At 43.9% G+C, this 21,831-nt stretch overlaps 1 protein-coding gene across 1 annotated transcript in view; it reads right to left on the reverse strand.

Annotated features, from left to right (window-relative positions):
• Positions 1-1,278: 1,278 nt before the first annotated feature.
• Positions 1,279-21,831, reverse strand: part of SRM (spermidine synthase) — a 100,448-nt gene continuing 79,895 nt past the window's right edge. Inside the window, exons 5-8 of the mRNA XM_053691442.1 lie at positions 15,469-15,552; positions 15,240-15,385; positions 13,343-13,465; positions 1,279-6,473 (exon numbers count right to left, since the gene is read on the reverse strand). Coding sequence (XP_053547417.1) covers positions 6,456-6,473; positions 13,343-13,465; positions 15,240-15,385; positions 15,469-15,552 — 371 coding nt within the window. The 3' untranslated portion in view covers positions 1,279-6,455. The remainder of the gene's footprint in view (positions 6,474-13,342; positions 13,466-15,239; positions 15,386-15,468; positions 15,553-21,831) is intronic.

Genomic DNA, 21,831 nt, shown 5'->3' on the forward strand with positions numbered 1-21,831 from the left:
AGGTTAAGCTTTTAACTAAGAATACCAACAGAACAAAGCAAAATTGATGATAAAAGTAAATTGGAAAGTTGTTTAAAATTACATTCTCTTTCTGAATTATGAGGTTTTTTTGGGACTTGACTGTCCCTTTAACATATTAAAGTATAAGCAAAACCAAATTATTATTTAAAAAAAAAGTTTGAATATATTTTATAATAAAAGATTCATAATTCTGCTTGGTATCTTCTGTTCCTTCGCCCCACTACATTTCCTCTTTTGGATGGGCTGTGACAGAGATCAGTCCCACCCACGTCTCTACATAGGCTTCCTAAAGGCTCGACTTCAAGAGTGTCATAATACACACACAAACACACTGATTGAAGATTCATTGGAATGGTTCAGAAGTGGGCACTACTATAGGCACGGATTTGACCCTTATAACGGATTACTTTTTTTAAAGGCAAAGATTAGATATATTTGCATTTGCTAAAGTTTACCATCACTTTAAGCATAGGTTAAAGAAAACCTGTTGCTGCAAGCTCAACCCATTTTAATGGGGTACAAAAATAAATCTAAAGCTGCAATTTCTCATACATTTTATACCCTGCAGATGGTATAACAATTTATTGGAAACTCAAAAATGGAAAAACTATTTCACAGAACTCTGTCCCTTTAAGCAATAGACTATCCCAGATAGCAGTGGTCACAAATATTAATGGAATATATATATATATATATATATATATATATATATATATATATATATATATATAGTTTTATGTCTGCACCACATGTTTTGGTGACCAAGCGCATTATTAGGCTTAACTGCTGCTCTTTTATATACATAATAGAAATAGTTAGAGCATCACATCCTATTAAGTCTACACCAGCCTTTCTGGGGGGAGTGGAAAAGACAATTGTTATTTTAGGGGTAAAGTACAAGAAATTGGTCTAAAATAAATACTGTTTACAATGCAAAACTGATTTTACATTCATTTAACTTTTTGTTACGGATTTAATTTTGAATTTAATATCCCTTTAAGTTGCACAAGCAGCTAAACAACGTGGCACATGCAAGTGAGAGGTAGCACAAGGCTGCAATAAGGATATGGGCTATAGCCCATAAATACTCTCAAATGCCCCTTTTCTTAAAACACCAATATTTATCATTTGTGTTTAATATACAATAAAAAAAAAATATGTACTGCAAAGTTTATTTTCCTACTAAACATTGTATGTCCCTTTGGTGCATTAATAAAGTAAGACATTTCAATATAAAGACGACAAAGACATTATGAGTCAGTTTTGTTCAAGTTTGGTTTTCTTCTTTCTTTAATGAAAAACATTAAGTGATTGCATTTTGTAATATTGATATTTTCCATAACACTATCTTGGTACTTTACTGAAGCGAAGTCCCTCTCCAGTCCGTGGTGATCCATAAAAACAGCGGCAGCGCCGTACTACAGACGGTCGCGCCATATACTTCTTGGGTTAAGTAGCTTCTTTGTCACCTGATGTCACATCCCTACTCCCGGCCCTGCTACAGATATTGCTGAACAAGATGGTTTGTGTCCACTATGTATAGACGGCTTATGCACAGTAGTCACAAGTCTGTAATAAACGGGGTGCAATTGCCACACTCAGTATGATAAATTGTCCATTGCAGGTGATAGCAGCAATAAAGACCTTAGAGCTTGTGTAACTCATATCAAGCAATTAAAGCCATCACAGCCTTCTGCAGAGAAAGGATGTTGTGTTAGTGAATTAAGCCCCAGCACACAAGGGCTTGAGTATGGGCATCACCCGTTGATCCTTGGGACATTAACATGTTTTATCACGCCAGTGTCTCATGTTATGGTTTTGGAGGCCAGCCCTTATCTACCAATACAGCTGTGGAAGTAGCCCCAGGTAAACAATGAACTTGTATACAGCAGTACTAGATGGACATGCAGAAATCATGCGTTTTAATTAAAGGGACATTAAAGTCATATTTATTTAAAAGATTGGTGTCACGGATACCAGACAGCTAAGGCTACCCCCACCCCCCCCTACAACCTCACCCGTTTCTCAGTGGTTTTGGGCTCCTCAGAGCAACCATAATCTCTGGAAGCTTTTGTTTGCTTGTTTTGTGAAGAGCTGGTGTATGACCAGGAAAACCCTCCTAAGGCTGGCCGGGCTCCTAGAACTCCCGGTCGGCCACCTCACAACGGACACCCACCTAACTCCTCTCAGGCTGGCCAGGCTCCTGGAACTCCCGGTCGGCCACAGGACAGCAGGACACACGTTAACTTTACCACTGGTCGCTCCAGCAACCATGTGCCCCAGAGCTCTGCTCTTTTGGGGAATAGTAGCCCCTAGGGGGGACAAGAGGTGGGGGAATTACCGGAGGGGAGCTCCTTTGGGAACCGGGGGTTTTGTACACCCCTAACCCCATAACTTCAACGGACTGTAACGAATCATGCTGATTTTTGGACTGTGGCATCTGGGGACCAAGAGCTTTAAAATGACACCCCGCCGCTCCACCGGGATCACCCCGAAACCACCACCCCTGGGTCTGTGGCTTCTATGGAGATGCCAGCCTGTCTGGAGGGGCGGGAATCGCGGGAAAATTGAGGCATTGTCCAGCATCTTATCAAGAGGAGTTGTGTGTATAAAAGATGTGTGTGTTTCTCTATAAAATCAGTTCTTGTTTCACCTGAATGCTAGTCTGTCTAGTTATTTGGGTGGGCTCCTGCTAGAATCACTTTCCTGGGCTACATAGCAGCCTGTTCCAGGCAGAAGGACGACCCTCTGGCAGAGCTACCTAGTCTGGGTAGCCGGAGTCTGCCACAGGGTGGGACCCTGAGTAATGGTGCTGTCGGGCATCAGGGGTGGCTACAGGCTGTGGTCACTTGCCAGCTACATAGCTGCAGTCGGCAGGGAGGAAGCAGGACCCGTTTTGCGGAGCTAACCAGTCGGGGTAGCCAGGGTATCCGTCACATTGGTTGGCAGCGGTGGGACCTGCTTCTTCCACATGGTTCCTGCTGACAGAGGAGATGTTCCACAGTAACCGGTAACCATGGAGGCCGAGTTCCGATGGAGAATGCCAGAGGCGCTGGCCCCGCTGTAAGGTCTTGGTTCTGCACAGAACGAGTGGGAAGAGAGGAACTTTTTCCGTCAGCGACTCTGGAGGAAGGCTCTCCAACAGGAGCGGGACTGTTTTGGAAAGGTACTGGCTCCAGCTAGATTTACAAATGCCTTTCTGGGAGAGCAGCCCAGGGAGGAACAGCTTTACACTGACTGGTCCAGACAGAGATGGCGCTGGAGGATAGCTACCGAGCCCTCCAGTGGTATGCTATGCATGTGCGGTCATAGCTAGAGGAGGTCTACCCCACAGAGGGCTTTGGCGGCCCGGGATTACTATTTGAAAAGATGCTAAAGGACCCCGACTTTGGGGATAAGACGGACGAAAGACTGGCTGAAATTTGCAGGTACCGAGACAGACTGTTGGATCTCTCGGAAGTGCCTTGGCTTGAAGCCGATCTGAATTTTATGAATGTCCAGGAATGGGAACTGGCATATGCAGAGCTGCTGGATCCCGATCAGCAGTCTGGCTCCAAGCTTATGGTCTTGGACCAGGGAGCCACCACAGCAGAAGCGCTGGCAACAGAACAGAGAGCCGCCGGCATCAGCCAGCACCTGTAACAGCTCCAGGAAACAAGGGAGAGGAGGTAGGCGTCCTCCCTCCTCTTACACAGAACCCCTTCCTGGGAGAGGAGACAGTCGGTCTCTCTCCCCAGCGGCAGTGCCATCCCCTGAGACCTCCCTCCCCAGCGGTAGATCTCCTTCTCGGGATAAGAGACAGACGGTCTCTCCCCTCAGTAGCTTGGCAGGGTCTCTACCCTTTTCTTGTCCCAGAGTATTTCTCACCGGGGGCAGGTGTTGAATTAGGCAAGGAGGATAAAAGCTTATACAATTGGTGCCACATGTTTGGGCACCCGAGCTTTGCCTGCCCCACCAAGGAGCAACCTCCCACTCCGGTCTGGGGTGGGTCAGCAGGTACTAAACAGAGTGTCACAGAGAGAAGCAGTGTGGCCATGGAACTTAAGGACACCGGAACTTGTGGGACAGCAATTGTTTGGGAGCCGGCCTTAGCAAACTTGTTCGGGACTTTGCCTTATGTGACTATCCCTGCGCCTAGGGAACCCCCCAGGATGCCCCAAGCTCTGGAGAGATGAGAACCTCTCCCAGCAACCGAGAAGTGGAGGGCCACCGTCAGACAGCCCCAGGCTGACCCGTTAAGGGTCTAGCCAGGACTGCCGAACTGGAGTGGGGGAGATGTCACGGATACCAGACAGCTAAGGCTACCCCCCCCACCCCCCTTACAACCTCACCCGTTTCTCAGTGGTTTTGGGCTCCTCAGAGCAACCACAATCTCTGGAAGCTTTTGTTTGCTTGTTTTGTGAAGAGCTGGTGTATAAGGAAAACCCTCCTAGGCTGGCTGGGCTCCTGGAACTCCCTGTCGGCCACCTCACAACGGACACCCGACTAACTCCTCTCAGGCTGGCCAGGCACCTGGAACTCTCGGTCGGCCACAGGACACCCGCTAACTTTACCACTGGTCGCTCCAGCAACCATGTGCCCCAGAGCTCCGCTCTTGCGGGGATTAGTAGCCCCTAGGGAGGACAAGAGGTGGGGGGAATTACCGGAGGGGAGCTCCTTTGGGAACCAGGGGTTTTGGACACCCCTAACCCCATAACTTCAACGGACTAACTCCGGTCCCCAGTAACGAATCATGCTGATTTTTGGACTGTGGCATCTGGGGACAGAGAGTTTTAAAATGACACCCTGGAAGTGCCGCCGCTCCACCGGGATCACCCCGAAACTGCCACCCCTGGGTCCTGGGCCTGTGGCTTCTATGGAGGTGCCAGCCTGTCTGTAGGGGCGGGAATGGCGGGAAAATTGGGGCATTGTCCAGCGTCTTATCAAGATGAGTTGTGTGTTTCTCAATAAAATCAGTTCTTGTTTCACCTGAATGCTAGTCTGTCTAGTTATTTGTGTGGGCTCCTGCTAGAATCACTTTCCTGGGCTACATAGCAGCCTGTTCCAGGCAGAAGGACCCTCTGGCAGAGCTACCTAGTCTGGGTAGCCAGAGTCTGCCACAGGGTGGGACCCTGAGTAATGGTGCTGTCGGGCATCAGGGGTGGCTACAGGCTGTGGTCACTTGCCAGCTACATAGCTGCAGTCGGCAGGGAGGAAGCAGGACCCGTTTGGTGGAGCTACTCAGTCGGGGTATCCGTCACAATTAGCATTAAACAAAAATACATAATTTTAAAAACAAACATTTAAAATGGTAATTTTACTAGAAAAAAGTTCCAGAATAGTCCATGTATACATCCCTAACAAAAAAACGTGCTGTGTGTGCACTGCTCTGACCAATACCTGCCTAGCATACGCAAGTATGCAGGACAAATACTGATGGAACAATGCTTGGTTTTGTATTTGCCTAAACATTTTAAACGGATGTTGAGTTTAATGTCCCTTTAACCTTTTTTGAAACAAAACAAAAAAATTAACACAAACATTTAACACTTAACTGTTCCTCTGTATTAGACTTTTGGTTTTCATGCTCTCTGAAGTACTTAAAACACGTGATTAGGTTTACTCCATCACCAAACTGATACAATTACAGACTTTGTAAATCAGACTGTAGCGTCTTAGGCCAGCAGCGCTTCAGTTCGGTCTATATATAATCATACATAAAACAGGCGTAATGGGGGTGGGGTTAAAATAATTCTTCGCACTGGCCCTTGTCCCAACCTAATGACCATCATGGGTGATGCTAGTGACTTGGGCAAAGAGAAGAGGGTGGGTTTAGCAGCATCAGGGTCTGTCTTATGGAGGAGTCTTGATATTAAATATACAGGTACATGAGGATATATACTGATATAACTGGTAGTGAAAGGGTTACAAGTCGAGGCAGCTCCAGTTTAACCCTTTCAGCTGGAGGGATGAAGGGATAAAGGGACATGGGATTACCGTTGTTATAATAAGCTGTAATGAAGAACTAGTACAAACTAAATCAGATGTTTTACTAAAGTCAAATGATGCTTCTGTAGTAAACCGTGCACTTCTGTCTGATCCTCCGATCTTATTTATTTCTAATCAAAACCTCCCAGCAGCTGGAATTATCCGCAGAACTTTCCGGCACTGCAGCAACAGCTTGCGCCTAGCACAATACAGAGAGCGTATCAGGCAGAGGCAGCACGTTTATTTAAATAGATTTAACACCAGTTCTTTATAGCAGCTTAGCGTAACTTAGGCACTTAAGTAATACATGGTATTGTACCCATAGAGTAAGCCTGAGAGGTAAATACAGTTCCCAGCAATGGAATGAAGCCAGTAACCACTAGTGTCAGGTCCTGCTTCCCGTGCTCATGAGAGGATTGTACTCTCTGATTAAAACGTTCCCAAAAGAGACGGCTCCACTGGCTGCGTCACACATCGCTGAGTGCCTGAGGGAGAGAGGAGGAAGAGGCTTAAAAGAATATAAAGACAATTACCAGGCGTCAGAGAGCTATATAAGCGCTGAGCATACGTAGGAGGGCAGGTATCCTCCATTACATAATGAGTCTGGTGCAGGAACTTAAAGGGATATAAAACTCAATTTTTTTCCTTTCAGGAATCAGATAAAATTGCTGCTCTAAGCAACTTTCTAATTTACTCCTATGAATAACAGAATTTATGCTTACCTGATAAATTACTTTCTCCAACGGTGTGTCCGGTCCACGGCATCATCCATTACTTGTGGGATATTCTCCTCCCCTACAGGGAAAGGCAAGGAGAGCACACAGCAAGAGCTGTCCATATAGCTCCCCCTCTGGCTCCGCCCCCCAGTCATTCGACCGACGGTTAGGAGAAAAAGGAGAAACTATAGGGTGCTGTGGTGACTGTAGTGTATAAAGAAAAAGAAAAAAATTTCAAACCTGATTAAAAAACCAGGGCGGGCCGTGGACCGGACACAAAGTTGGAGAAAGTAATTTATCAGGTAAGCATAAATTCTGTTTTCTCCAACATTGGTGTGTCCGGTCCACGGCGTCATCCATTACTTGTGGGAACCAATACCAAAGCTTTAGGACACGGATGAAGGGAGGGAGCAAATCAGGTTACCTAAACAGAAGGCACCACGGCTTGCAAAACCTTTCTCCCAAAAACAGCCTCCAAAGAAGCAAAAATATCAAATTTGTAAAATTTGGCAAAAGTGTGCAGAGAAGACCAAGTCGCTGCCTTACATATCTGATTAACAGAAGCCTCGTTCTTGAAGGCCCATGTGGAAGCCACAGCCCTAGTGGAGTGAGCTGTGATTCGTTCAGGAGGCTGCCGTCCGGCAGTCTCATAAGCCAATCGGATAATGCTTTTCAGCTAGAAAGAGAGGTAGCAATAGCTTTTTGTCCTCTCCTCTTACCAGAGTAAATGACAAACAAGGATGAGGTTTGTCTAAAATTCTTTGTTGCTTCTAAATAGAACTTTAAAGCACGGACTACATCTAAATTGTGTAACAAACGTTCCTTCTTTGAAACTGGATTTGGGCACAGAGAAGGAACAACTATTTCCTGGTTAATATTCTTGTTGGAAACAACTTTTGGAAGAAAACCAGGCTTGGTACGCAAAATAACCTTATCTGAATGGAACACCAGATAGGGTGGATCACACTGCAAAGCAGATAATTCAGAAACTCTTCTAGCAGAAGAAATAGCAACCAAAAACAGAAACTTTCCAAGATACCAACTTGATATCTATGGAATGTAAGGGTTCAAACGGAACCCCCTGAAGAACTGAAAGAACTAAATTTAGACTCCAAGGAGGAGTCAAGGGTCTGTAAACAGGTTTGATTCTGACCAAAGCCTGTACAAAAGCTTGTACCTCTGGCACAGCTGCCAGTCGTTTGTATAACAAGACAGATAAAGCAGAAATCTGTCCTTTTAGAGAACTCACCGACAATCCCTTATCCAAACCTTCTTGGAGAAAGGAGAGGATCTTAGGAATTTTAATCTTACTCCAGGAGAATCCCTTGGATTCACACCAACAGATATATCTTTTCCATATTTTATGGTAAATCTTTTTAGACACAGGTTTTCTGGCTTGGACCAGAGTATCTATCACTGAATCTGAAAACCCACGCTTGGATAAAATTAAACGTTCTAATTTCTCTGCAGCTGACTGCTTGGAAATTGATTTGGATGTTCGAATGGACCCTGTACTAGAAGATCCTGTCTCAAAGGTAGCTTCCATGGTGGAGCCGATGACATATTCACCAGGTCTGCATACCAAGTCCTGCGCGGCCACGCAGGAGCTATCAGAATCACCGAGGCCTTCTCCTGTTTGATCCTGGCTACAAGCCTGGGAAGGAGAGGGAACGGTGGAAACGCATAAGCTAGGTTGAACGACCAAGGCGCCACTAATGCATCCACTAGAGTGGCCTTGGGATTCCTGGATCTGGAACCGTAGCAAGGAACCTTGAAGTTCTGACGAGACGCCATCAGATCCATGTCTGGAATGCCCCATAATTGAGTCAACTGGGCAAACACCTCCGGGTGGAGTTCCCACTCCCCCGGATAGAAAATCTGACGACTCAGATAATCCGCCTCCCAGTTGTCTACTCCTGGGATGTGGATTGCAGATAGGTGGCAGGAGTGATCCTCCGCCCATTTGATGATCTTGGATACCTCTCTCATCGCCAAGGAACTCCTTGTTCCTCCCTGATGGTTGATGTAAGCTACAGTCGTCATGTTATCTGACTGGAATCTTATGTATCCGGCCTTCGCTAGATGAGGCCAAGCCCGGAGAGCATTGAATATCGCTCTCAGTTCCAGGATGTTGATCGGGAGAAGAGACTCTTCCCGAGACCATAAACCCTGAGTTTTCAGGGAATCCCAGACCGCGCCCCAGCCTGATAGACTGGCGTCGGTCGTGACAATGACCCACTTTGGTCTGCAGAAACTCATTCCCTGAGACAGGTGATCCTGTCTACTGGAGCATGCACAGTTGTAATGGTCTTAGATGAATTCGAGCAAAAGGAACTATGTCCATTGCTGCAACCATCAACCCTACTACTTCCATGCACTGAGCTATGGAAGGCTGCAGAATAGAGAGAAGAACTTGACAAGCGTTTAGAAGCTTTGACTTTCTGACTTCTGTCAGGAAGATCTTCATTTCAAAAGAATCTATTATTGTTCCCAAAAAGGGAACTCTTGTCGACGGAGACAGGGAACTCTTTTCTACGTTCACCTTCCACCCGTGAGATCTGAGAAAGGCTAGAACAATGTCTGTATGAGCCTTTGCCTTGGAAAGAGACAACGCTTGAATTAGAATGTCGTCCAGATAAGGTGCCACTGCAATGCCCCTTGGTTTTAGAACCGCTAGAAGGGACCCAAACACCTTTGTGAAAATTCTGGGAGCAGTGGCTAGTCCGAATGGGAGAGCCACGAACTGATAATGTTTGTCCAGAAAGGCGAACCTTAGGAACTGATGATGATCTTTGTGGATAGGAATATGTAGATACGCATCCTTTAAATCCACGGTAGTCATATATTGACCCTCCTGGATTGTAGGTAAAATTATTCGAATGGTTTCCATTTTGAACGATGGAACTCTGAGAAATTTGTTTAGAATTTTTAAATCCAGAATTGGTCTGAAAGTTCCCTCTTCTTTGGGAACTACAAACAGATTTGAGTAAAAACCCCTGACCTTGTTCCACAGTTGGAACTGGGTGTATCACTCCCATCTTTAACAGGTCTTCTACACAATGTAAGAATGCCTGTCTACTTATTTGGTTTGAAGATAAGTGAGAAATGTGGAACCTTCCCCTTGGGGGTAGTTCCTTGAATTCTAGAAGATAACCCTGAGAGACTATTTCTAGTGTCCAGGGATCCTGAACATCTCTTGCCCAAGCCTGAGCAAAGAGAGAGAGTCTGTCCCCTACTAGATCCAGTCCCGGATCGGGGGCTACCCCTTCATGCTGTCTTGGTAGCAGCAGCAGGCTTCTTGGCCTGTTTACCCTTATTCCAGCCTTGCATTGGTTTCCAAGCTGGTTTAGTCTGGGAAGCGTTACCCTCTTGTCTAGAGGCTGCCGAGTGAAATTGCGAAAGGAACGAAAATTGGACTTATTCTTAGCCTTGAAAGGCCTATCCTGTGGGAGGGCATGGCCCTTTCCCCCAGTGATGTCTGAAATAATTTCTTTCAATTCTGGCCCAAAAAGGGTCTTACCTTTGAAAGGGATATTAAGCAATTTTGTCTTGGAAGATACATCCGCCGACCAAGACTTTAGCCAGAGCGCTCTGCGCGCCACAATTGCAAACCCTGAATTTTTCGCCGCTAATCTCGCTAACTGCAAAGCGGCGTCTAAAATAAAGGAATTCGCTAACTTAAGTGCGTGAATTCTGTCCATGACTTCCTCATACGGAGTCTCCCTACTGAGCGACTTTTCCAGTTCCTCGAACCAGAACCACGCTGCTGTAGTGACAGGAATAATGCACAAAATAGGTTGAAGGAGGTAACCTTGCTGTACAAAAATCTTTTTAAGCAAACCCTCCAATTTTTTATCCATAGGATCTTTGAAAGCACAATTGTCCTCAATGGGAATGGTCGTGCGTTTGGCTAGTGTAGAAACCGCCCCCTCGACCTTAGGGACTGTTTGCCATATGTCCTTCCTGGGGTCGACCATAGGGAACAATTTCTTAAATATAGGAGGAGGGACAAAAGGTATGCCTGGCTTCTCCCACTCCTTATTCACTATGTCCGCCACCCGTTTAGGTATCGGAAAGGCATCAGGGTGCACCGGGACCTCTAGGAACTTGTCCATCTTGCACAAGTTTTCTGGGATGACCAGATTGTCACAATCATCCAGAGTAGATAGCACCTCCTTAAGTAATGCGCGGAGATGCTCTGATTTAAATTTAAATGTCACAACATCAGGTTCTGCCTGCTGAGAAATTCTTCCTGTATCAGAAATTTCTCCATCTGAGAAACCCTCCCTCACTGCCACTTCAGACTGGTGTGAGGGTATGACAGAAAAATTATCATCAGCGCCCTCCTGCTCTACAGTGTTTAAAACAGAGCAATCGCTCTTTCTCTGAAATGCTGGCATTTTGGATAAAATATTAGCTATGGAGTTATCCATTACTGACGTCAATTGTTGCATAGTAACAAGCATTGGCGCGCTAGAAGTACTAGGGGTCGCCTGCGCGGGCATAACTGGTATAGACACAGAAGGAGAAAATGTAGAACTCTCTCTACTTCCTTCATCTGAGGAATCATCCTGGGCAACCTTACTATTTGTGACAATACTGTCCTTACTGTGTTTGGACGCTATGGCACAATTATCACATATATTTGAAGGGGGAACCACATTGGCTTCCATACATACAGAACATGATCTATCAGAAGGTACAGACATGTTAAACAGGCTTAAACTGGTTAATAAAGCACAAAAACCGTTTTAAAACAAAACCGTTACTGTCTCTTTAAATGTTAAACAGGGCACACTTTATTACTGAATATGTGAAAAACTATGAAGGAATTATCCAATCTTTACCAAATTTTCACCACAGTGTCTTAATGCATTCAAAGTATTGCACCCCAATACGCTGTTAACCCTTAAAATGTGGAAACCGGAGCCGTTTGCAATTTTAACCCCACTACAGTCCCAGCCACAGCCTTTGTTGTGACTTCAACTATCCCAGGGGGGTATTTCAAGCCTTCTAGGAACTTTTTCAGTGGACACCAGACCCTCTCACATGCATCTGCATGCACTGTACTTAAAAGAAACTGTGCAATAATGGCACGAAAATGAGGCTCTGCCTAATACAGTGAAAGGCCCTTCCTGACTGGGAAGGTGTCTTAACTAGTGCCTGGCGATAAAAAACGTTCCCCAAATAATAAAAGTGTGAAATCCACTTCAAACAAAAACTTAAATAAACAATCGATTTAGCCCTTAAGAGTGTCCACCAGTTAATAGCCCATAATAAGCCCTTTATTCTTTTTAAGTCTAAGAAAATGGCTTACCGATCCCCATGAGGGAAAAATGACAGCCTTCCAGCATTACACAGTCTTGTTAGAAAATGGCTAGTCATACCTTGAGCAGAAAAGTCTGCAAACTGTTCCCCCCAACTGAAGTTCTCTCAGCTCAACAGTCCTGTGTGGGAACAGCAATCGATTTTAGTTACTGCTGCTAAAATCATACTCCTCTTTTAAACAGAACTCTTCATCTCTTTCTGTTTCAGAGTAAATAGTACATACCAGCAGTATTTTAAAATAACAAACTCTTGATAGAAGAAATAAAAAACTACAACTAACACCACAAACTCCTCACCATCCCTGTGGAGATGCTACTTGTTCAGAGCGGCAAGGAGAATGACTGGGGGGCGGAGCCAGAGGGGGAGCTATATGGACAGCTCTTGCTGTGTGTTCTCCTTGCCTTTCCCTGTAGGGGAGGAGAATATCCCACAAGTAATGGATGACGCCGTGGACCGGACACACCAATGTTGGAGAAATCTCTGTTCTTTTGGTATCTTTATTTGAAAAAGCAGGAATGTAAGCTTATGAACTGGCCCATCTTTGGTTCAGCACCTGGGTAGTGCTTGCTGATTGGTGGATACATGTACCCATGTTCTGAACCAAAGATGGGCCAGCTCATAAGCTTACATTCCTGCTTTTTCAGATAAAGATACCAAAAGAATGAAGAAAAAAATAATAGGAGTAAATTAGAAAGTTGCTTAAAATTGCTGCTCTGAATCATGAAAGAAAAAATTTGGGTTCAGTATCCCTTTAAGTAAAGCGTTGCAGCTCTACAGCTGTCTAAGGGTTAAAAAAAAATACAACAAAGGATGGACAGTTTTAACAATCTACTTATTTAAAGGGACAGTAAGGTAAAAACTAAATAAATGAATTGGACAGAGTGACATTTTAACAACTTTTTAATTGACTTCTATTATACATTTTGCCAAGTTCTCTTGGTATCCTTTGTTAACCCCTTGTGCCAAATAGATGTAGGTACTTTGTCCAGCGTACTAGGTTTATGTAGTACCTATGTCCAGCACAGAGGCGCATGTTGCCTTCCCCTTAGAAAACAGGAGCCCGTGGTCCCTCACCATATGAAGCCAAATCACCAATCAATAGAGAGCAGATTGGAAAGCTGTATAAAATTACCACTGTCTGAATCATGAAACATATACTCTACATACAGCACAAAATAACCAATGACAAGAAGGACAAAAACATATTGTGACCAATAACACAAGTGCATGAAAATACATAAAACGTGAGCTGTACGAAATAATGAACCGGTTTTGCCTCTACAATAAAATGTTAAGTTTAGTTTTCTTACTTTCCGTGCAAACTCGGGCAATACAAATGCTGCTCGGTGAACACTGGAGTTATAATATCGAAGGTTCATTGCGTCCACTTGTTCCTGCGAGAGCTGGCGCACAGGCTCCCGGAAGCTGGTACTCTGAAGGAGAGATGCAAACAGGAAACAAGACACAGTGTTCAGCAAACAAACTAGAAAGAACCGTAAAACAGACTCACTGAATTTATCTGCTAAAAAGCGCACACGAAAATACGCTCTGAAGTGTGCAAAGCAAAAACTTAAATGCAAATTTGTAGTAATTTTGTAGCCGTTATGGAATGGTCTGGAAATGACTATTTTGTGGGCAGGAATATGGGACGCCAAACAGGGATTTAAATGATATATTTTATAAATAAAGAAGCTTCTTTTCAAGCTTAAATTGAATCGGCTGCTATTTAATCATTCTTTATAATTATGTTTTTTGTTTTGCCATTTATACAAACTTTTATAATCCTTTAACAATTCTGACAGGTGAGTTATTTCTGCAGTTCATGGCTTATAATTAACATAATAAAAAATAATAATCACTTGAACACGAAGCACAAGTGTAGGAAAAGCACATAACCTGCAGAGAAGACATCTGTAAATTAAACAGCACTTAACCATCTGCTCTGTAACTACATCTCATTAGGTAATTGGCGAGGACTCCTGAGCCAAGTGTGGTGTCTTTACACAGAGAGGATCCCTGAACAAAAAACTGATATACTATGGCTACAGGAGCGAGTCCAGCGACCAGACTGACTTCCTGTATTGCCAGCACCTGCTAATGAGGGGTACTTTCTACACAACCATTTATCTACATTAGGGACCAAGCGGCACGGCTGACAGGCTGGATTAGATGACCCCCTGGGGATAAGTTGCTGATAATGCTGCCCACGCACTGCTCCTGACTCAGGTGCACATTTCATGGTCTATGGAGCACTAAATACATGGAGGCCGTATTGCTAACAAGTGCTGTGACACAATGAAAAGCCTCTGTCAGTTAGAATCTCTTCTCCTGGTTATGATCTATGGCAGCATTGCACTTTTTGTACAATAGAAGGCAAATTGCTTTTATTCACTTGCAGTAATTATCTGAATTCCCATCACTGTGTGTTTAAAAAACTCAGAACACAAAGAAACGAAACGCAGATAATTAAACTTCAGAGCTCTGCAACTAAGTAACTTCAATTAACACAAAAAAAAACTAATTATTCCAACAGATCAGATTCTGTATTAAAGGGACATTATTCTAATGGTAATCTATGCACGTGACTAGCATGATTTGCGCCGGTGCTGATGAGGTTTCGCACATTACGCCATTTGCACTCCGTTTACCTAGAGGATCTGTAAGCAGAAGCAATCACAGTGTGTAGCATAAAACACTTCTAATCACATTATCCATGGCTGTATACTTCAAAGCTGACTTCTGCGTTCTTAAAGTGAGGGTAAATCCTAGCGTTTGTGAAACGCTAGGATTTACCATCGTAACAAATAAAGGGGACTTTCATTCATGAAGTATAAAATACTTCATTCTGAAAGCCCCTTTTTATTTGTTAGCCGCAAAACACGGCGCCAAGCTGGATTTCACACACGGCTATTGGCTAAGAGGTGAAAACGTCACCTCTCGGCCAAATAGCTTTCTGCCGTGGGCTGCCTTTAGCAGCGCAGCAAACACTGCTAACAAATAAAGGGGCTTTAAGAATGAAGAATTTTATACTTCATGAATGAAAGTCCCCTTTATTTGTTACGATGGAAAATCCTAGCGTTTCACAAACACTAGGATTTACCATCACTTTAAATGATTCAGCGGCAATTCCCTTGTGCATTTTCCTACAGAGTTTTCAAATAGAGAAACATATTGCTAACTGTTTAAGGGGATAAGGGGGAGACTCACAGGGTTTTTGCTACACAGCATGAATCCGATCTGCCCGCTGGGATACGTAGGGATTGTGCAGTAAGCGTATTCCACCACGGGGAAAAGAGACTTGCAGAACTGGTGCATCTCCTTTATCAGATTAAGGTGAAGCCACTGGCACTCGCCTGTAACAAGGACAAAAGGATTACAGAGGAAAGCAGACGGCTACAGTTTGCTGGTCTGGGGACGGACGACACACAATTCTTACCCTGGCAGCAGAGGATCCCGCCCTCTCGAAGCGCTGTCTTCATCAGCTGGTAATAAGACTCTTTAAAGAGACTCTCCGCAGGACCTGGGAAACACATGGCGGTCACTATGGCAGGCAAAGGAATGACACCTTATCAAGTACAATATAAAGCCAGTCCCTAGGGGCCTCAGAAAACTGGTTTTAAAGCCTGTTTTTGTACCATTTGTAGACAACTCTCTCTTCCTTTTTAGGCACGTGCACACACTACTCTTCTTCATAGGAACGCGTAAACACAAAATAAAATGAGGCACACACTACTCCATTATTAAGCACGTGCACACACAAAACGATGCACACACTTACTCTCTCCTTTCTTAGGCACAGGCGCACAAAAAAAAAAACCCCCCCAAAAAAAAAACCACGAGGCACACACTACTCCCTTCTTAGGCACGTGCGCACACAAAATAAAAAAGATTCACGCACTACTCTCTTCCTTCTTAGGCACGTGCGCACACAAAATAAAACAATGAACACAGTTACTAGTCTGTCACATTATAATAAATCACTAAATGTTCTTTTGATAACAATATACAATAAACGTTTTAATAATTCTGTTAGGTCAGAGCCATGACAGTATGTGAGTTACATAATATAATTCTGTGTGCCTTGTGCACAGCTATGTTTAGCGCGCACAGGTTATAAAGTTAGGGAAAACACTGGTGACACCCAGTGGCCTTCGGCACAAATCTCAGTGACTAAGCCGTAAGGCTGCACTATGTGCCACTGTACAAAGCCCAGGGATAAACAGCTATACACAACGGTTCTGAATATTCCCCAATCCTGGTGAAACAGAACACAGCCATCTAAGGGACGTGAAACAATGATTCAGACAACTTTCTCATTTATTTATAATATCATTTTCTTCATTCTCTTGGTAGCTTTTTGTTAAAAAGCAGGGGCATAAGTCCAGGAGTGCACACGTGTGCAGCACTATTTAGCAGGCATTTTGCAAGAGCGCTATTTCCTACCATGTAGTGCTCCAGACCCCTACCTAGGTATCTCGTCAAAAAATGAAGCAAATGGAATGTTCAGTCTGAATCACAAAACATCCCTTGAAGTAACATTGATAGAAATAAAATCTTAACTCCTTTACTACCAGGAATTTCAGAGAAAAAACATCAAAGTACTAGAGAATTTTTAGCATTTTTGCTTTCACTCAGTCTAAAAAGAAATAGCCTTTTTTTCTTTACCAATGAAAATACAATTTATTCTTACCTGATAAATGTATTTATTTCTTGACACAATGAGTCCACGGATCATCTTAATTAATGTTGGGAATATCACTCCTGACCAGCAGGAGGAGGCAAAGAGCACCACAGCAAAAGCTGTTAAATACCACTCCCCCTACCCACAATCCCCAGTCATTCGACCAAAGGGAAAGGAGAAAGGAAGTAATCTAAGGCGCAGAGGTGCCTGAAGTTTATAGAAAAGCAAACTGTCTGAAAAACAGAGCGGGCCGTGGACTCACTGTGTCAAGAAATAAATTTATCAGGTAAAAATAAATTAGGTTTTCTTTCTAATGATACTGAGTCCACGGATCATCTTAATTACTCTTGGGAACCAATACCCAAGCTAGAGGACACGGATGATAAGGGAGGGACAAGACAGTTAACCTAAACAGAAGGCACCACTGCTTGAAGAACCTTTCTCCCAAAAGAAGCCTCTGCTGAAGCAAAAGTATCAAATTTTTAAAAATTTAGAAAAAGTATGCAAAGATGACTAAGTCGCAGCCTTGTAAAGCAGATCTACAGAAGCTCCATTTTTGAAAGCCCAAGAAGATGAAACAGCCCTCGTGGAATGAGTTGTGATTCTCTCAGTAGGCTGCTGACCAGCAGTCTCATATGCCAAGAGAATAACACTCCTCAACCAACAAGAAAGAAGTAGCCGTGGCTTTCTTACCCTTACGCTTCCCAGAAGAAAAAAAACTAATAAAGAAGAAGACAGGCGGAAATCCTTAGGTCGCCTGCAAATAATATTTCAATGCACGAACCACATCCAGGTTGTGCAACAAACGCTCCTTATGAGAAAAAGGATTAGGACACAAAGAAGGAACAACAATCTCTTGATTAATATTCTTATCAGAAACAACCTTGGGAAGAAAACCCAAGGCAGTACGCAGAACTACCTTTATCAGAGTGAAAAATAAGAAAAGGCAATTCATACTGTAAGGCTGAAAGCTCTGAAACTCTTCGAGCCTAAAGAAATAGCCACCAGAAACAAAACCTTCCAAGATAACATCTTGATATCCAAAGAATGCATAGGTTCAAACAAAGCCTGTTGAAGGACTCTAAGAACCAAATTAAGACTCCAAGGTGGAGTAGTAGACTTAAACAAAGGCTGAATTCTAAACAAGGCCTGACAAAAAGCATGAACATCTGGTACATCCGCCAGGCGCTTGTGCAATAAAATAGATAAAGCAGAAATTTCACCCTTCAGGGTACTAGCAGATAAAACTTTCTCCAAACCCTCCTGGAGAAAAAAGACAAAATCCTAGGAAGTAGCCTTTGGATTCACACCAATACAAATATTTACGCCAAATCTTATAATAAATCTTCCTAGTCACAGGCTTTCGAGCCTGAATCAGTTTCAATGACTCACTCAGAAAAACCACGCTTAGAAAGAATCAAGTGTTCAATCTCCAAGCAGTCAGCTTCAGAGAAACGAGATTTGGATGAAGGAAGGGACCCTGCAGAAGCAGGTCCTTCCTTAATAGAAGACGCCAAGGTGGAAGGGAAGACATCTCCACCAGATCTGCAAACCAGATTCTGCAAGGCCACGCTGGAGCAATGAGAATCACTGATGCCCTCTCTTGTTTGACCGGAGCATTGAGAATCACAGATGCCCTCTCTTGTTTGACCCGAGCAATGACCTGAGGAAGAAGAGCAAACGGAGGGAACACATATGCCAGACTGAAAGTCCAAGGAACTGCCAGAGCATCTATCAGAACAGCCTGAGGATCCTTTGACCACGACCCGTACCTCGGGAGCATGGCATTCTGACGAGATGCCATGAGACCCAATTCCGGCTGCCCCCAACAGACTCAAGCTGGAAAATACCTCTGGATGAAGTTCCCACTCCCCCGGATGAAAAGTCTGTCTGTTCAGAAAATCCCCTTCCCAATTGTCCACTTCTGGAATGTGGATAGCATACAGACAACAGTTGTGAATCTCCGCCCACTGAAAAATCTTGGCTACCTCTGTCATGGCCAAGGAACTCAGAGTTCCTCCCTGATGATTGATGTAAGCCACTGACATTATGTTTTCCGACTGAAACCTAATAAACCGGGTTGAAGCTAGCTGAGGCCAGGCTAGAAAAACATTGAAAATTGCTCTCAGTTCCAAAACATTTATTGGAAGAACTGACTCCTCCCGAGTCCATAGACCCTGAGCCCTTAATTAACCCCAGACAGCACCCCAGACCAGCAAACTGGCATTCGTGTTTACAATCACCCAGGCAGGTCTGCAAAAGCAAGTTCCCTGAGAGAGAAGATCCTGAGACAACCATCATGGAAGAGAATCTCTGGACATCTGATCTAGAACAATCTTTGGAGACAGATCCGCATAAATCCTGTTCCACTGCCTGAGCAAGTATAAATGCAGAGGTCTGAGATGGAACTGAGCAAACGGAATGATGTCCATGACTGAAACCATCAGACCAATAACCTCCATGTACTAAGCCACTGACAGCCGAGGAAGGGACTGAAGAGCAAGACATGTATTGAAAATATTTGACTTTCTTGCTTCTGTCAGAAAAATTTTCATCTCTAGAGAATCTATAATGGTCCCCCAAAATACCACTGTTGTAGCCAGAAATAAGGAACTTTTTCCTAAATTCACCTTCCAACCGTGGGAGCGCAGAAAAGACAACAACTCTGTGTGGGAGTTTGCTATTTGAAAAGATGGAGCCTGAACTAGAATGTCGTCCAGATAAGGAGCCACTGCAACAACCTTCAATTGAAGCACTGCCAACAATGCTCCCAGGACCTTTGAAAAAATTCTGGGAGCTGTTGCCAGACCAAAAGGAAGAGCTACAAACTGAAAATGTTTGTCTAGAAATGTAAATCTAAGGAACCTGTGATAATCCCTGTGAATGGGAATATGCAGATACGCATCCTTTAGATCCACTGTGGTCATTAACTGACCTTCCTGAACCAAAGGAAGAATGGAACGAATAGTTTCCATGTTGAAAGACGGAACCCTGAGAAACTTGTTTACACTCTTGAGATCTAAAATAGGTCTGAAAGTTCACTCCTTTTTGGGAACGACGAAGAGATTGGAATAAAAACCCAGACCCTGTTCCTGAACCAGAACTATCACTCCCATGTCAGAAAGATTCTGAACACAACGTAAGAACGCCTCTCCTTTTATCTGGTTTACAGATAACCTGGAGAGAAGAAACCTGCCTCTGGGAGGAAAATTCTTGAACTCCAGTTTGTAACCCTGGGACACAATATCTACCACTCAGAGATCCTTAACATCTCGAACCCAAGCTTGAGCGAAGAAAGAGTCTGCCCCCCACAAGATCGATTCCCAGATCGGGGGCAGACCCTTCATGCCGATTTTGAGTCAGCAAAAGGCTTCCTGGACTGCTTCCCCTTATTCCAAGACAGCTTAGACTGTTCCTGCTTGGAGGAAGAAGAGGAAGATTTACCAAAGAAGTTACGAAAGGATCGAAAATTACTCTGACCCTTCTGTTTATTTCTTTTATCCTGAGAAAGAGAATGCCCCTTCCCTCCCCGTAATATCAGAAATAATCTCAGCCAAACTTGGCCCAAACAAGGTCTTACCCTTGTAAGGAATAGACAAAAGCTTAGACTTAGAGGACACATCCGCAGACCAGGATTTTAAACCATAAAGCTCTGCAACCTAAAATGGCAAAACCAGAAATTTTACCTCCCAACTTGATGACCTGTAGAGAAGCATCTGCAATAAAAGAGTTAGCCAACTTCAAAGCCTTGATTCTATCTTGAATTTCTTCAAGAGGAGTATCTGTCAGGGTTTTTTTCCTGTTTTGTTTGCCATGAGCTGCTGGCAGCCATTTTACTCACCTTTCTTGCTGACTATGGTGCATTGTGGGGGATGCTGCTCAATTCCTGAACTTCCTTTTATGGCCAGACTAGCGTGCATCATCTGTGTGAGACAGGATGCAGTCTCAGAATTGTGATGTCATCACTTATTATTTAAAGGGCCTCTGTTCAGTATGCTTTGCCTTTGCGTTGTCTCAGAGCCGTTTGTGAGAGTTCCTGTGTATTAACTGGCTGTCTGACGTCCTTCCTGGTTCCTGATCCCTGGCTTGTTCCTGACTCTGCTGTTTTCCTTGTTCCTGATTCTGGCTTGTCTGACTAATCGCTTTGGCTCCTGACCCGGCTCGTCTGACTACCAGCTCTGGTTTTGACTCCTGGCTTGTTATTTGACTTGTGGACTTTTTATTATTTTTTGCTATTAATAAAGGTGTGATTATTTTTGCACTTCTCGTCAGTCTGATTCCTGGCACCCCGACAGTATCTTGCTGAATAGAATCAGACAATGCATCAAACAATATGCCACCGCACTAGTAACTGCAGCAAAACATTCAGCCGGTTGCCATTGATACCCCTGGTGAACATAAATCTTTAAGCAAAGCTTCCAACTTCTTATCCATAGGATATTTAAAAGAACAGTTGTCCTCAATAGGAATAGTGGTCCTCTTGGTCAGAGTGGAAACTGCTCCCTCCACCTTAGGAACCATCTGTCAAGATTCCTTAATAGAATCAGCAATAGGAAACCTCTTCCAAAAATTGGAGAAGGGGAAAAAAGGAATCCCAGGCTTCTCCCATTCTCCTGCAATCTCATCTGAAACACGATCTAGTATAGGAAAAACTTCCACCAAGGAAGGGACATCAAAAAAACTTATTAAGGTTACTAGATTTCTTAGGATTAACCATGACTGACGCCTCAGAGTCATCCAAGGTAGCCAAAACCTCCTTGAGTAACAAACGGAGGTGCTCTAGCTTAAACCTAAAGGAAACAACCTCAGGTTCAGAAGGATTTACACTATCAGAATCCGAGATCTCACCCTCAGATGCTACTGAAGTATCTTCCTCCTCAGACTTATGAGAAGAAACACTAGACACAATTGCAACGTATTCAGAAACCTTATACTTCCTCTTGCGCTTCCCCTGTAACATAGGAAAAGCAGAGAAAGCCTCAGATACTGCCGAGAATATATGGGTAGCCATATCCTGCAAGGAAAAACCAACCTGAGACAAAACACAGGGCACTGCAGAAGATTGGGACGTATGAGGAGAAAGCTGCGGATTAGCCTAAACAGGAGACTCCTGAACAA

The sequence above is a fragment of the Bombina bombina genome, chromosome 8 (genome assembly GCF_027579735.1).
Source record: "Bombina bombina isolate aBomBom1 chromosome 8, aBomBom1.pri, whole genome shotgun sequence".
Lineage (NCBI taxonomy): Eukaryota > Metazoa > Chordata > Amphibia > Anura > Bombinatoridae > Bombina > Bombina bombina.